Source organism: Sipha flava, unplaced genomic scaffold (assembly GCF_003268045.1).
Source record: "Sipha flava isolate LNK unplaced genomic scaffold, YSA_version1 123_pilon_pilon, whole genome shotgun sequence".
Classification (NCBI taxonomy): domain Eukaryota; kingdom Metazoa; phylum Arthropoda; class Insecta; order Hemiptera; family Aphididae; genus Sipha; species Sipha flava.
Genome location: NW_020271749.1, coordinates 707,563 through 726,201, shown reverse-complemented (window position 1 = coordinate 726,201; position 18,639 = coordinate 707,563). Strand labels below are relative to the sequence as shown.

The window sequence follows — 18,639 nt, the reverse complement described above, 5'->3', positions numbered from 1 at the left end:
CACGTATAACATAAGCGGCTAATCGACTCTATGATATCATGCGACATATTTCAACTCTCATTATATCGTTAAATAATCATTTTATTATTTTTTTGAACATCGAATTTTCATTTAACGTGTTTCAATATTTTGAATACACAATATTAAGTTATTAGACTTACAAAAAAAAAAGTTAGTGTTTGGATGCCCTTTAGATAACTCGTGGATCGTAAAACAGTTATGGTGTTGTGAATAATTTTTACCGACGAAGCTTTGTTAAACTTGCAAGGACACCCCCATCATCAGTATATAGGATACTCGTATTAGGTTAATGGTTCGTGTGGGATGGGAGGAGAAGAGTCAGAATACAATTTTTACCCAAAAATATAAACAAGCACGTATCTGTCTCATCTTTCAAGGCTTTAAATATTCTTCGAGGGGGTCGTCAACAATACCTCCCACCTTCAATAGAGATCAAAATTTGAGAGTACCTCTTAAAAATTGGTATACGGTTACATCGATTGTATTTACCACCGCTTAGAGAAGTGCAGATATTTTGTCCTGTGGACTACACAAACGATTTCTACGTGTTTTTCTTATTTTACAGTGTTTACAAAATCAATTCCTTGTAGAAATATACATATACATAACATGCGAACTATTATAAATACATAACGAGTAAATACCTACGTATCTCGAATTTTCGAGTAGAACATGAAATTAATCAAACGGCACTATTTATATCCCTTATTAAAAACATGTCGACGGTTCTTTATCATTAGATAAGTCAATTTCGGAAACGTATTATGCGGATTAACGAGAAAAACTTCAAACACTTTGAAATATTTAAACCGTACGATAATCGATAAAATGTAAACTTATACATGTATCCGTATTGTGTGAAATGGTGAAATGGGATTGAGTTAGTATCACCGTCCCTCCGTTGTAATCAAACCTATGGGTAGTCGCATGTGTAAAATATGATATAATTTGTTTATATGCCGTTTCTTTATTCGGTTTGAAGCATTATATACGCATAACCACATAATCTAATTTCATAAAAATTTGATACAATTCGAGAAAATGTTCATGTGACTGATACCAGAAACAATGGATACGCTATTCATTTGTTAACAAAGACACATTACGTTCTAATTTTAAAAATCAACAACAGAGTTCGAAAGATGGGCTGAAACTAAACCTGGTAATCTGCTACATATTAACCATTCTGCTATTCCATCAACTAAAGCTTTTTTTTTATCTATTACTACGGATTTTGTACGCTATCATTGCTATCATTATTAAGTTGGTTACGTTTATAACTAATAATAAAGTACCTGTATAAGCACATTCAAATAAATGAAATACATGCATCAACAAAAAAATACTGTTTACTTTACTAATCTAAATTTTAGATACACAATAGGTAACTACTAGGTTTCTACGATTTTTTGCAAACCAAAATTGTAACTATAGTATTAGGATGGATGAACTTTTTAGATTAGGATAAATAAATAGTTTGATTATGCGTGCAATAACTGTTTTTAATTTAATCTTGTCGAATAAAAAGTAAAAAATATTATTTAAAACTTTTCTTGGAACTCAAACGAAGAATGTTGATCAGCGTTTTAGTATTTTTAGTTAAAGTTATATAAATTAAACGATTGACCAATTTTGATACATATTATTATAAAACATTGATGTTTTAAATTGAAAAAAAAGTCTTTATTTTTTATTCAAACCATAAATAGCCAAATAGTTTAAAATTTGAAATTTCGCAAAACAAAATAATCAATCTGTATCAGTAAATTATGAATAAATAACAAATTTATAATCATCACTATAAAAATAAATTGTTTAAAATTACACTATTAGTATAATTTAAGAACTACAAAATTTAAAAAAATTATTGATATTGAAAATTATATCTTATATTGATTGGTTTTCTTGTTTTATTTTTTAAAAATATACCTCACATTAAAAGTTATTTATTAAAATATTTATTAAGATTTAAAAATAAAATAATTCAAATCTATTAAATACGTAATTATAAATAAAATACGTTTTTATTTTTTTACATTACTTTCATTGTTAATTTTTTTTAAAACAAGGATCATCCATTAAGGAATAAATTTACCAAAATTATATTGACTAGTATAATTAATCAAGGTTTAACAATGGTATGCACACATATTATTTAAGTCATATCACAACTAGTTTTTAACTAATTACATATAAATATAATCAGATCGGATCATTAAAAACTAATTGAATAAAAATTATTTTTTCTTTAAAAATTGAGAAAAATATTAAGAGACTTTTTCTTTCGAAATCTAATATAAAATAAATTGAAACATTCGATAATGTCTTTACTGTTTTTGTGCAAGTATTTTTAGTTTTTACGGTTTATTGGATATAATGACAGTGTTTTATGTTGTATTAATAGGTACAGTAAGTTTAAAACTTAAAAAGAAATTAAGCTAAATTAAAAATCAGTGAACATTTTTAATTAAATACTTTTTTTATTATTATTAATATACATTTAAAATCTGTTATTTAAAACAATAAGTAAATTAGATATATATAAAAATATTTTATTTCAAAAAAACAACGTGAATTGCTTGAGGAATAAACTGTTTAATAGATACCTACGGCACTTCAAGAATATAATGCTTACAAATTATACTAGTCAAAATAAAACAATAGTATTTATTGTTGGTTTTTTTATTTTTACTACGTTATCGTTTTATTTGCATTTGTCATTATAATTTAACACGTATTTACTCAAACATTTATCATGTAGCTTTATAAAAAATGTATCAATTTTCCATCAAAAATTAATATATTTTCTAGAATATTGAATATATTTTTAACAATGATTTCACTATAGTTATAGTAAAACTCAACAGATGACCATATGTACGGGTGATATAATATAGCATTAGATATAAAAATGTTGTTCATCTACTTAAAAATAAAAACTGTTTTTAATAATCAATAAAAAAATAATTAGTTTTTATTCATGGACAACAGTTATAGTTGTAAACATGGCTCTAAAAATATCCCGTTGAACCATTAGTATACAGACTATACACAGGATACATCAAACCATGTTATTAAATAATTAGTACTATGAAATTCCCTTTGGTAATTTACTATGACTTAGAACAAGGGTGGCTAACTAGCAACCCACGAACATCATCCGCCCCGTTGCTTTTATTCGCTTTTTCATTTTTATTACGTAGAAAATATTATTGAAAAAAAAAAGATGTTGTATAAATCTGAAATTATTTTAGATAAAGATATCCAAAAAACTCGTATATTCATGAAATTTTGCTTGAAAAAAAAAAGAAACACAATTTGTCATAACCTTAGTTTTATATAGTATAATGCTATAATGCTGAACCCTTAACCATTTTTTGTGAATTAAGACAAAGAAGTAAAATAGTCTTTATTAAATATAAGTAAATATTTAAAATGTTTTTTTGATATTTTTATTTATTTATTTATTTATTTTTTTTTTTTGAGGTATTCATAAATTGTAAGTACAAAATAATATATTAGATAAAATATTTGAAAATTTAAACATGGACTTACTGTCACATGTTACTTTATATAGAATATAATAAATGGAATTGGAAATCATAAGGAGATATCGTATTCCTTTTAACATTTTTGAAAAATTTTACATAAAGAATTTAATTATTAATCTGCTTTGGAGTTCCACGACAGAAACTTGTACTAAATTAGTTCATAGTTTACAAATAATTATTAAATTTAAATATGTATTTATAACAGTATATAACAATGAAGGCAATATATATGATTATATCTCAGATACATTCGAACTGAGGTCTAACAATGTAAAATACGAATAACAACGGAAGATTAATAAATAATTATTAATTAATTTGGTTATAGAAAATAAACTAACTTTTAAAACCAAAACATTTTTTAACAAAAGTGAAACATGCAATAGTTACAAAATGTGTTCATTATGAAATAAAATAATGAAAAAATACATATCATATTGATACATTTTTAATTTAAAATAAATACATTTTAAAATAGTTAAGCAATTTTAAGAATTAAAATAAATAAAATCTATACATACTGTTATTTTGAAAATACGTACACATACACTATATATGTATATTACATACATTCAAACCAAAACCACTTTACAATACAATGAAACAGCACCTAGAATAATTTTCATAGACTCTTAAAAAATCCCAACGCATTCAACAAACATCCAACTATAAAATTTTTCATATTTTAATACTAAAACGGGAATTAATAGACTTTTTATATTTATATATAAGAGGTTAGCATAAACTGCTAGGAATGCATATGTAATAAAAAGTATTATTAAATCATTAAATCTGAAAATTTAAGAAATTCGTATGGGTTCTTAAGAAAAAAGATATTTGAACTTTTATAAATTTGCGATGACCATTAGTTTAAAATTAAAATACTATAAAAAGTACAGTTATTTAAAAATACTTAAGCATATAATATATTAAATAATATACAACTATTCGATAGTACATTAATACATAGAAAATAATTAAAAACGTTAGAACCAAATTGTCCACAAGATTTTGTTTAAATTATTACTACAAGTGCAAAATATACTATACCTGAGAAACCACCAAACAATTTAAGCACATATACTTCGGGTGTCACATCATATTTATATCAGTATCCTATATTGAATCGTATGATTGAAAATTTGAACAAACGGTTACATACGCCCATGTTACAAGATAGATTTAATAATTTTTTTCTATATAGAAAAAAGTTAAGCTAAAAAATTAGTTGAAGATGTTATTCTCAAATTATTTGCTAATAAACATAAATATATTAAACTGAACTAAAAAAATATGTCATCAACTATGAAATATAATTTTTTTTGTTATTTATAAAATCTTCTACTTTCACAAATATTTTATTTAAAATAAAAAGCTCCTCTCATCTAAGTAGTATAATTTACGTATATGTATAACAATCTAACTTTTTCTAGTTATAATGTATTATTGAATTGAAAAGTAATATAATAATAAATAACAATAATACAATATATAATATACAAAACACTACTTTTTTTCATTTTTTGTAATATTTGTGTATATATATATATATATATATATATATATATATATTTAAAATTTTATTTTACACATAAACATATAACTCATATGAACATATCTCAAAAATAATTTAAATTATTTTACAACCTAATTAGAAATTCAATAAACTATTTTTTTCCACAATTAAAATTATTACAGTATTATCATGTATATGATATATAGTATTTATGTATAGTACTATTTATAATCGATGTTAATAGCAATATTTAAAATGTGTTTAAGATTTATAGCTTTTCAGTCTGAATCATCGAAATATTTTCTATTTTTTTTTTTTTTTAATTAATTTTTATTGTTATTGATTGGAAATTATGTATGCTTAAAAGTTTCACAAAGTTAGTGTTTTTCTTTTTTATTTAATTTTGACTATACGTTATTTCTTTAACGTTTATTCTCTACCCAATGAACTCAAATCGGTAAATATTTACTTTACAGCAATAATGTTTTTGTTGTATAATATATATATATATATATATATATAAATGGTTTTATCGTCAATATAATTAAATTTCTAAAAAAAAAATTGTGGTGTACTATTATTGTTACGAATTTTTATGGACACTTACCTACCTTATGACCTATATGCGAAAATGGGAAGGGAGGAAGTGTTCGCGAAACATGAATATTTTTCGAACTCATTGAAAATGATAAGTCATTTTCAACTGTCGGATTATGAAATTTATTGCACATTTACACGTACTCTATACCACCAACCGTTATTCGTTATGAAACCGTACAATTTATTACACGACAATAATCAAATTTAAAACCATTCTCGTTTTACACGCGAAAAAACATCAATTGCAATATGATAAAAAAATAATACATTTATACACATACACACACACATACACACACATATATATATATATATATTAAATGCACTAAAACTATGTAATTTTTTTTTTTTGTTTTGGAATACGATTTACGAGCGTAAGCTTTTCAAACGAAATCGCTTGACTTTTGGAACCGTTTTTCGCAAAACCTGCACAACCTATATTTCGCCACTCCTGAATACGATTCAGTGAGAACAAACGTTAAACCGTATCTGGGTGTTTATCGTAAACATAAATATAATATTGTAACGATTTACCTACACGAGAATGTATATTGTATCGGATTCGGAATTGAGCGTAAAAAAAATTGAACGTCGAAAATACTGAGCTTAAACCGTTACGGTAATTATTGTACAACGTATTATGATCAGATCGTTTCATCACTAATGTTGGTTTGACTCTACATAACGTCCGTCATCCCTCCCCTCTCTCACTCTCTATCTCTCTCTGTCTCAACATAAAATGTCCACCGACCTTCCCTTGTTTTAAATTAGCACTTGCAATATGCGCTGACACTGTTAATGCGATACAGTTTTACCCAAATGACATTTCCGCAAAGCATCCATGTACATTCCAATTCCGTAGCTTCCCTCTCTGCGCACATCAGACATTAGTATGCTTGCGCGCAACGTGTTTCGTAAATGCTTTGTTTGCCAAACCCATATTGGATAACGTTTCGACACCGTTACGATAGAAGAATTCCGCAAAAATCGATTACTCGCAAACAATACCGTAGATATCATAATACGGTTTACGGTAGATTCTATTACGGTTGCGTTACAAATATCAGTACGACATAAGCGGAATGTAAATCGACGAGATAGTTTGTCGTTGCGAAATTCACTGCACCCCTCGTGCAGTGGTGCATCAGGACGTTTAAATGATATCGCCGATTTCTGTACTTTTCGGATCGATAAAATTATACATTACCGTCCGAAAGTTAATCTCGTCAGATATTGTAAACGTATCAACACATAGACATGGGTCAACACTACCTATACATAATCTACAAGACATACATAGGTAAGAAAATTCACAGATATATTTGTATACACTGCATTAAGTCGCATCAATCTGGAGAAATGTTTTTTTTTTTTTTGCCATAAGCATCTTGTTTATAAAGTGTTACTCCAGATAAAAATATGAAACATAGATTTAATCTCAAAATTAAATGAAAAATCAGTCTTGTGGATTTGATGTTTATTTCACATAAAAATTTGTAGAGCTTATTGATAACTTCAGTCACTAATTATTATGTATTTATAGAGAGTGTTTTCTGATACAATACGTATAAATTGTTATAATTATAAATACATTTATTATGTAAATTAAACAAATTGGCTTCTAAGATTGTCTGCCACATTATTGTACTTGGAGAAAATATATTCACTAATCATCGTAAAAATTTAAAAAAAAACCATTAAATATCCATATCAAATATGCAAATTATATACAAGTACATAAGCTTTTATGTATGTATTTCCAACAAATAAATATTTTTTTTTTCACTCATTTAACGCCCAACCTCAAGAAAGTGGACATTTAAAAATAAACTTGATAACATAAAGACCACAATTACAACAAGTTTACCATATAATTTGTTAAAACATTAAGCCTTGTGCTATTACGATTTTCAACGTTGTAACATTAACAAAAAGTATTCAATAACCTAATAATTTCTGTAATTTGATTCACAATTTTCTTTTGAAAAATTTAGTTAATAATTGTACTTAAAACTATAGAGCTCTAATAAAGTTTATAATTATACTTTAAAAGGAATGGTTTACTTAGGATAATAGTATTATGAAAATTCTCAAAATAATCTTACATCCAACTCAAATTATAGGTTTAAAAAAATAATTATTAATCTAAAAATAGAATTAAAAGCAAAACAAAACATATAATTGCAATGCAAATGATGATGTGAGGTATTAAAGTTTTTATATCTTTATTAAAATGTAGTAAATTGTTATAATATATTTTCGTTAATTATATTTTGTATCTTAAAAATAAATAACAATGTTTATTAACATATAAAAATTTGTACAAAAATTATATTCCGAGAATAACTAATATGATTTTAAGACCTTCTTAAGTTTCAGGTTAAGTTAGGTCATATTGTATTATTCAGTTATACGAACTTATATCACCTTAGATTTACTCATCAAATTTAAAATAGGTAGTAAATATTGAGAAAAATCACAAATATGTGCTTTAAAATAGAACAAATCAAATAATCAATAGAGCACAATTAGCAAGTCAAATGACTAAATTATAGGCAATCACGTCGAACGAAGTACATAAACTATTAATACATAAAATATTGTAGGACATAAAAGATAATTGTATGTTAAATCAGTATTAAATGATATAGAATACTAATATACAATAGTTGGTCACAGATACCAAATCTATAACATATGCGTGATGATTTGAGCCTATAAATTAATTATCCATAAAGTTAAGAAAGTTTTAGTAACTCACAGTTGTTCACCAAATTGTTAGCCAACAGAAACATATCTTTAGGGGGTCGTGAACAGATTTGTATAATGTTATGAAAATTATGTTTTAATTTAAATATTTTATCCAAACGAATTCAATGTCTATAAAGATTATCATTCAAAAATTAATAATTAACTAAAGAAAAAAAAACAAAATTAAAAAAAAATAAGACGATTTTACGAGTATTTGTAAAATATTAAGAAACAAACTTAATATATATATTCATGTCACCATTTAAATTAAAAGCATTATATAAAACAATATTATTATAATGCCACTTAATAACATAATTCCAATATCAACCGTCAACGTATCGTTCAATCTACAAATTTTTCCATTTTTGGTTTAAATGTGATAAATATAATATACTCAATAATATAAATTATACTTCGAATTTAATTTGTTTTTCTTATTTTTAAACTATACTTTTCCATACGTATATTTTTATTCGTTTCGAATTTGTGAATACATTTATTTGAACTAACTATGGAAGATTCCACGCCACAAGCCGGAATAATAGAAAATAAAAACACAGAAGCTGAACAAAAAGGAAATAATTTTATTGCATTTCAAGGGTGAAGATAAACAAATAAATAAATAAGAACGTAAAACTATTAACAACAAATTATGTATAGGACATATAGAGCACAACAATTTAGAAATATCCAATCAATTTACACAAAACGTAACTTACGTGGACGATTAGAAAAACATCACTGGCTTCGATAAAACAAAAATATCTGTGATTCCGTATCGGCCGTGAATCAGAAACGTGTGTATACGCACTAGCGTCTAACCGAAGGCAAATAACTAAAAATCAAAAAGACCAGCAGCTGTGAAAACAAGCTCTTGCAATAAAATATATTATAATACGCGAATGTTGACAGTTTAACAAAACCACACTGGACAATTTGTGGAATAAATCAACAAGACCTTAGTACCACCAGGGCCGCACTTAAGAGAAGAGGGGAATAGGGACATTTGCCCCGAGCAGTCAAATTTTTCGATCCATTTAGGGCTGTAACCTGGTTGCATTAGTAAATATTATAAATATTAAATTATAAATAACTATTAAAAGTTCTTAATTATTATTCTTAATCTGCATAATTAACAAATTATTAAAAAAAGAATTTAAAAAAAAAATAAATAAATAAATAAATTATTTTGGAGGAATATGCATATAAATATAGTATTATGGTATAATACAAATTTGACCCAGGGCGTAAAATACCTACTAGATTCTTAGATTCTTTTTCAACTAAATTTCTAATCATTTCTAAAAATGTTGATTTCGTTTTACTTAGCAATTATTAAACCTTAAGTTAAGAATAGCTTATATGGAAAGTCAAGTATCACTGAAATCTCTGATATTAAATATATTTATGTGGCGTAAGACTACTTTGATTTATTATATATTTTATGCCAGAAGAATACCTGTAATAGATTACGTTGGTGTTCTTTTTTTTTATTCTTTTTTTGTGCCATGGAAGTAGTTTTATCTTTATTTTCAAAGTAGTCTTGACAGTTAACAAAAAAATAAGAATTGATATTAAATAATGTCAGATACATTTCATTGTAAGATAAAAACATACGACCCATAATTTTAAAAAATATTTATGTATTATCAAAGTCTTGTTGTACTATGTAATAGCAATAGTACAATAACTATCAATAGTGTCTCAAAGTTAAATTTGAACAAATATTTATACAATTGAATATAAAAAATATCGTGTTTAAAATTATTATAATTTTAGTTTCTTTTATAAAATGCCATTCGTTTGTATTTATCATATAAAGGTATACTTTTGTTTATCCTTAAGTATAATTTCTAACATTATCGTTTAATGAATGAACGTAATAATATTAAATTTGGTCAAAAATAAGAAAAAACGAATAATAACCATAAATTGTCTACTATTTATATTAATTAACTTTCGAGTAAATTTTTTTACATAAGCTCTTCATTGCATAAATAGCTTTGCAATCATGATCAACGTGGAACTTGATCAATTAATTTCTATTTCTATTGACTTGTATCAAACTTTTTACTGTATCTTCATAAGACAAACTTTTATTTGTTGTTATTCATTAAAATTCACAAAATACTTTATAAATATATTTTATTACTTTATGCTACATGATTTTTTTATACTTAATTCTGATTTTATTAAATCTTTTGAAATGTTTCTTATATTTCTTAACTAATGTAGAAACTAAAATTATAAAAGATTGATTATATGATTTCATTTGAATCAACTTACTTTTATTAGAATAAGTATATCACTAGATTTATTAACTAAATTATCTTATTTATTAACCATATTAAGTGTGTAATACGTAAATGATATTTTACCTATTGCTCTGTGATTTATTGTCCTGTAAGTATCAACTTATTTGTTTATTTTTGGTACTTATAATATGAAGTATCTTATCATCAATTATAAAAAATATATAATCTGATCACATATTGTGGTGTAATTTCATTATAAGTTATAACAATTTTAAAACATTTTTGTCCACATTATAAATAGTTAAGATAAGCTAACAGTTAGATTAAAACTAATAAAGTTTTACAAGATACTTTTTAATGTCAGAACATTCTAACATACTTTATGCGTGGAATTATTTTGAAAACAAGTATCATCTTCTATTTTTAAAATTCTAGACTTAGTCTATTTCATAGAAATAATTTTTCACAATCTAGGTTAAAATAAATCCAAAGCAAACATTACATTTTATATGTATCTTGACATATAATGATATATACTCAATCATGAACAATGATAGTACTAATGGTAGTAAAACCGAATTTAGCTAAGTCTATACGTATAAACTTATAAACAAGCAAAAGTGGAAATCTTTCTTAGCGATTGGTTTCGAAACTACTAATTCAATCGTTATGGAGTTTTTTTTTTAATTAAAGAGAACATCACGGAGAAGGTTTAATGCATAAATTTAGTCCGCTAAAATTTGTAAATAATTAATTATTAATTAACATAAATGAGTAAATTGTATAATACCTATGTACCTATTGTATGGCATGGAATTATAAAATAAAAATTATCTTTTTGTAATCATATATCAAATTTAAATGAATTAAGGAATAAACACTAAGAAAATATGGCATCTGATATACTGCAACAATACAGGCATACTTTGAACACTACCCAGGAATCAGCAATAGTACCACAAATTTTGAATAAGATATTAATATTGGTTGAAGATTAACTTCTAAAAATATCAGGAAAAATGTTATTAGACTTTAAAATAGAATCTCCATTACGGATTGATAAACATAATAATTTCTCTAAGACAGAGATTAACTTGAAGAAAAAACGTATGATGCCAACCATCTTTCAATTTTCGTTCAGAAAAATGAAAAAAAATAACCATAGACCAGCGAATTGCATATAACACTATAATAATCAACGTGATGCTGTTCTTTCTTGATGCACCTAGCGGGACTGGAAAAACGTTCTTGAACAATCATTTGCTTACTACATTTAGAATGTAAGGAAAAATTGCATTAGCAGTATTGTCGTCTGAGAGTGCTGCAACATTACTACAGAATTAAAAAACCGCTCACGCATTTTTACAAACTTTCGACTAAATTTAGTTAAAACATAGAATTTTTAACCCTTTCCAGACCAAGTACAAATGATGATAAAAATGTATTTTTTTTTTTTGCACTATACTGATTATTTATTTTTTTAATGAATTTTAAAACTAAAAAATTTTTAATTTTTTATTTTATTTATAGTTTTTAAGTACAAGGACAAATAATTCTCATTGGTCTTCTGGGCGTTTGACTTAAAAGTCCCATTGGTCTTTTACGGCAAATTAATTTGATTAATTTCAATGAAAATATTAATTGAAATTAGTTATTTTTTTATTCTTATATTAATTTAAAAATAATGACAATTTCAAATTTAATTATTAATATTTTATTTAAATTAAAAAAATGATAGATCTAAAATATAAATAGTCAATTTTTTTTTTTTAATGACATTGAAATTTATACAATTTTCTTATGAAGTAACATATTCTTATACGAGTATATAAGTAGTACCTATTGGCTATACTCTAATGGTAAAGAAATACTTTTTTTTTGTTGTACTTTATATTATACAAAAATAAATTTACATGTATAATTTATTTGAGAGGAAAACACCAAAATAAGATTAACACTCAAAATACATAATTGATATTTCTTTTTATTTGTATTAACAATATTATTATTGTAATTACAATTAAAGAATTCAGATATATTATTAATTACTTTGTATGATACTCATTGAAACAAAGTTTCTGTTAATTTTTGCATAAAAAAACTTTGCATGTAGTATATTTACTAAATGGTTTGGATTCAATTTTTTTTTTACTACACACCTCACATCTACCTCTTGTTATAGAGTATTATATCCGGTGTGCTTCCAAGTTACCTAGTCTTACATCTGAAAGTGTAGAATATAATTGTTTGCCCCTTCTAGATTGTAAGCTATTTTTATTGTTACTTGGAGATATATCATAAGTTCTTTTTAGGCCAGATTTATTAAAAACTATTAACCCTTGAGATAGTATTCGACGAAATTCTTTAACACATAAGTTTGTATCGTTTAGATTATTGTTTATCATAAAATAATTGACAAAAACAATATCAAGAATGCCCCAGAATAATCTATACCACCATTTTTTAGAATTTCTATCAACATTGTACAGAGCTCTCAACTGATCTGCCTTATCCACTCCGCCCATAAATGTATTATAATCTTTTGTTACAAGAGGACACTTAATGACTTTTTTAGAACCGTCTTGTTTAGTACGGAGTACTGTACTTTCTTCAACACCGTGAACATTAGAAGAAAAATGAACTACTCTATTGTCTTTCCATTTATAAATTGTGATGCCCGTTTGAGATGTTTTGCAGTCATACATGTATCTTTCTAACGATTTGTCAGCTAAAAAAGGGGTATTTTTTCTGTTCAACCTTATTGTCCCACATGCAAAGTATTTTCTAATTTTAATTTTTCTAAAAGATGTATCGATGTAAAATAATTATCGAAAAATACTTTCATACCTATATTCCAAAAAGGCTTTGTTAAATTTAGCACAACTCTCTCACCCAATCCAAAATTATTAAACTCATCCCATTGATTCACAAAGGATTAATCCAGAAATCAAAATCTAGTACTTCTTCGGGAAGATTTTGAATATTTATTTAACACAAATCTAAATATCAAAAACGAAAATTTAAATACTTTTATAATAGTCTAGTTTCCATACATTGTAACTTCATGGAAAGTGAAAATATTCTAGTGATAAAAATAAATTAATTTAAAAACATATCGAACTGATCTGTATAATGTAATTCAAGTTCTTGCAACTCGATTACAGTAAAATATTTTAACATAATACGAAGGGCGTATATACGAGTATACAATAACCACATATACATGTACATAAAATAGGGTGTAACGGTTTTCCCGAAGTTTTGTTTTAAAAGTGTAAATGATTTTAAATGTTTTTATATTTTAAAGCACATACGAAAAAAAAAAAAAGTAAAAGGTAAAATCCGAACGCGTAAACCGATAATATAGACATGGAATCGGATTATTCAACACATTATAGCTGAGGCGTTCGAAGTTTTTCGACCCACGGCTCTTTTTTTCATCGCAATATTCTGTGAGTTGCCAAATTATAAATGACAAAAAAACAAAAAAACGGTCTCATGTACGAATAAATGATTTAATTCGTTTCGTATGAAAAAATGCACAACCAAATAACAAATACATAATTCATCATATCGTTTCCGTAATCACATTAATTTAAATATTACATCTGTGTGTTGTGTTGATTTTGTTTTCCGATTCTACGACACGATTCCCGCACATCAAGTGCCGCGATGCCCTAATTGAACACTGAATCTGCGCTGTAGGCAGTGGCTGCGAGTCCGAACGAGTTGATAAATCTGTAAATACCTAATAATATGCGTAAGTAATGAACGTGCAGTCATACGAACGCGTGTAAATGTTTTTATTATACGTCCGCGTTACGTGACATGTACGAAATGGCATTATTTTATCGAAAAACCGTTTATATAATGGGCACGAAGACAATAACAATAATGAATAATAAAAATAATATTTTACCGAATGAGGGAAACGAGAAACGCGGTCACAGCGGATGTATGACTGGTGCGTGTGGAAAATGTCGCTGTGGTTAGATCGTCGTCACCGATTTCAATGACTTTGCGTGCTGCTGAGAAGTATTTTTATAAGGAAACGTACGAAAATAATGTGACAGCAATACCGTTTTGGAAAAAGGATCGTTAGAACGTGCAAGTTATAATTATTATTATTGTTGCGCTGTATTTAATTTTATAACATTATTTAATGCTGAAAATACGATAGAGTATACGTGATTACAAATAATTGAACTAATTAGTTACTTAACTTAAGTCGCTATTCACTTGTATGTTTTGTTTATTTTTATTATTATTATTATTATTATTATTTTTTTTTTTTTGTTTAATGCATTGTATTATTGTGATTTGTGATACGCAATACGAATGAAGTGGAAATGATGAATGCTGAACATAGTACCAGAATTATGGTAAATATGATGAAAACATTATATACGCGAAAATAAAACTACGGTTTTGATGACATAAAGATACATTTTTGTTCTAAAAAATGGCCGATTTTCGTGTACCGTTTTTATGAAATTCCACTCAGACAAATAATATATATATATAATATAATAATAATATATTATATTAATACGTAAAAGTGCATCATAGACTTTTTCATATAAATGTCAATTGTTTTAACAACGCTCTAAGTAAGAGGAAAAGAGAAAATACTTATTGCTTGAGTTTTATGTTTATTTAGATATAATTTCATGATTTTCTAAAAACAATATTTTTTTATTTTTCCATTTCTTCTGTTACTAGTTTACTATTTTCAGATATTTAAATATAAAAAGTAAGTAGCATATTGACATAAATTAGAAAATAAAAAAATTTCATGTACGAAAAAATATGTATCAAAACAAAAAAATAACATGACAATTATTTTTTTTTTTTCTAAGTATAGTCGGTGATCGACTTCGATGAGTAGTTATTTATATGGATAAACATAATGCAACTCATATGTATCTAGATATAAATAAAAATAAACACTTGCTTATCTAGATTAAAAAAATACAATTTTTAAATTAATGCAAATCTAATATTATAGCTTTTTATTATTATTTTATTTGCATTTTTCTTACAGCATTATAACTTAAACGCAGATTATATATCCATAACTATTATTAGATTTGATTAAAATATAAATCAATATTTACTGTGTTATATTCAATTCATTCGTACAAATATCTATAAATCATAAGGTAAATATTTTTAATAATTAATATGCCGATAACTACAAGTATCCATTCTCAAAATAGAACATTTTCAATTTTCATTTTTAAACAGTGAACATTATACATACGGGTATACAATGGGAATAAAAACATTATCATTATTCATCCATTTTTATAAATTGTATTATTTCTGTTCTATAACGTATAAATTTTGTTTGAGGATTTTAATAAACATGCAAATATTTTCTTTGCAAAATACTGGTAATCAAAATGTTTCTAGACGATTTAATTTAGATATTAGTAAAATATTCAACCATGATAAATGTTTAGATAACTTGTAACTATTTATCTAGAAAAGAATAATTATGATTAAATAAGTAACTAGATAATTCGTCTAGACAAGTCCAAATACTGGATATAGTCGATCACGTTTAAACAAATAACCTGTATTGCGGATACTTATACGTATGACTACATGGACACGCCTCTCTATGTGTGAACTTTTTTTATTTATTTACTAATATTTACTTAATAAATAATAATAAAAAAAAAATATAAAAATCCATAATATTATTTTTTTTTTCATTATTGGGCTTATGATTTTTTTATTAAAGTCTATCAGTCTACTAATTATACACCAAAAAAAAAAAAATTATATTCATTATTTCAATGTTGGTTGCTTGGTAGGTTATCTGAATGTCTAAATTAACATATAATAGAATTTATTTATTTTATCCATGAAATAATAATATGGTACATAACCTGGGGTAATATTTTATTTTAATAGAAAAATTATAAAGTAATGTTTGACAAAATATTTGTACTACCCTGCCTACCCCCTTTGAAATCCTGACTACGGTGTTTTCGTAGTTTACGAAGTACCTAATATATTTTCCAACCCAAAATCATATGCTTGACGGTATTTTTAATTGAATTAATTCTCAATGGGTTGTATTCTACGCTAAGCAAAACATGCAAAAACACGTTATATCCATTTGGTACGTAAAGTGCAACGTTAACTCGGCGTTAGAGAAAACGAGCGTTTTAGTTTTTACGAACGAACGCATTTGCGTTCATATTTGTGAACATGTGAACCCCTCCGACGTTCCCTTTAACTGATGAACGAATATTGCGAATGACAACGGTTACTCTGAGGAATTTGAATGAACTTCAAAAGTTTTAGTAATTTGAATAACTGTTGGTTCTACTATTTTCATTTAATTTACTCGTCAATCGTTTTTTTTTTCAATGCTTTCACTATCTATGGCTTTGAAAAATATAAAACCTATAAAGGATAGACGTAGTTTCGAAATTACATGTACAATTTATTGAAGTTTAGGTTTGATACGAATAATTATTAAATAAAAATACAATGAACATGAACTTATATCTTGTACAATTATACATACTTATTTATCAATACGCTTGTAATAATTGGTTATAGTAGAGGTTGTAAACAGTCAAATAAACACGTTTATATTTTTAGAAACCAAAAACGTTCATGGAAAAAAAATATACTCTGAAACGTTAATGCGTTCAAATTTTAAACTAACGATTCAAAAATTATGTTAACTTTTAACGTTTTTGTTATTAGATTTTGAGTGATTTCACGATATATGTTTTATTTTCCGTCAAAAAACACTTTTATGGATAGTATAAATATAAAATATATATTTTTGTATGTAGGTTTAGAAAAGCTCCAAAAGTGTCACGTAAACCGAAAACGAATGTATGAGAAATCGGACAAACATTTTAATAAACGAGTTGGTATAATTGGAGACGATTTCCGATTGTTTTCGAGAAATTCACGAAATACGTGAAATAGTTTGACAGAGCAATTTTCGCACACACCGTGCTTAACAAAATTCTGCCGGCTCCAAGACGAACGACTTGAGTTCGTCTCACGGGTCCTACTGTCGCGGCAGGATGCGTATCGTAGTTTTTTTTTTCGGAGGCAATGGAGCGTCACCGTATCCCGACCGAGGGCGGAAAAAAAAACCAAAAAACGAAATAGAAATACAACACAAGTCGCCGCCACAAGTGGACACAAATCAAGTCACTGAGTATCCTGAGGTTTCTCAGGTGCTGCCCACGGTTGTTTGGAACAATCCGAGTCACACGCGCGATCGCCATGGACGTCGTACCTGCAGGATCTCGTCGTCGGTGTTGTTGTAGTCCTCGGGGAACTCGGTGCTGTTGGTGCACAGCGGCACGTTGATGGCCGCCTCGGCCGTCAGGTTGTGGCACATCTCGTACCGGTAGAGCACGACGGCGTCTTCGAACGTGGCGGACACGCCGTCGGCCGTCGAGTCCATGGCGGCGGCAGCGAGGCAAATTGGCGGGGGGGGCGGGGGGGGGGGAGTAGAGTTGGCGGGCTAGAGACACGCGGCAAGGTTCAACAAGTCATCGGCGGGGTGACGGTGGGCGCGCGAGTGCGGGGAGGGAGCTGTGGTCGAGCGGCTGTCGTCGGCACGGCGCGGTGTTCGGTCGGGGCGACGGCGGCTACGGCAGCGGTGGACGACGCTTGCGAGCGACGCGGCTCGGCGTGTACACGTTCGACGGTGCGCGGCGACCAACTGCCGCGGCTCGGCACTACGGACACGCATCGCGCGCGGTAATAAAACGCGGTGGCGGCGACCGCGACGAACACCTCGCGCACGCCCCGTCGACGGAACACGCGTGCCTCCGCCCGGCCGCGTACCCCGTCGGCAAAGCGACCCTTCAACCCGTGCGCGACAGTCCCGCCGTCCGCGCGTGCTCCCGCACGATTGCCCGTCGCGATCCGATATACCTAAGCATCCGTCGGC

The 18,639-nt window shown here is 27.5% G+C and overlaps 1 protein-coding gene across 3 annotated transcripts in view; it reads right to left on the bottom strand.

The window, feature by feature from the left end:
- The window catches only part of LOC112694103 (allatostatin-A receptor-like), a 221,605-nt gene extending 203,173 nt beyond the window's left edge, over positions 1-18,432 (bottom strand). For all 3 annotated transcript variants that reach the window (XR_003149537.1, XR_003149536.1, XM_025569477.1), the window contains exon 1: positions 17,977-18,432. Coding sequence is in view for 1 of the 3 variants with exons in the window: in XM_025569477.1 (XP_025425262.1) it covers positions 17,977-18,147 (171 nt within the window). In the remaining 2 variants the exon portion in view is untranslated. The remainder of the gene's footprint in view (positions 1-17,976) is intronic.
- Positions 18,433-18,639: the final 207 nt, after the last annotated feature.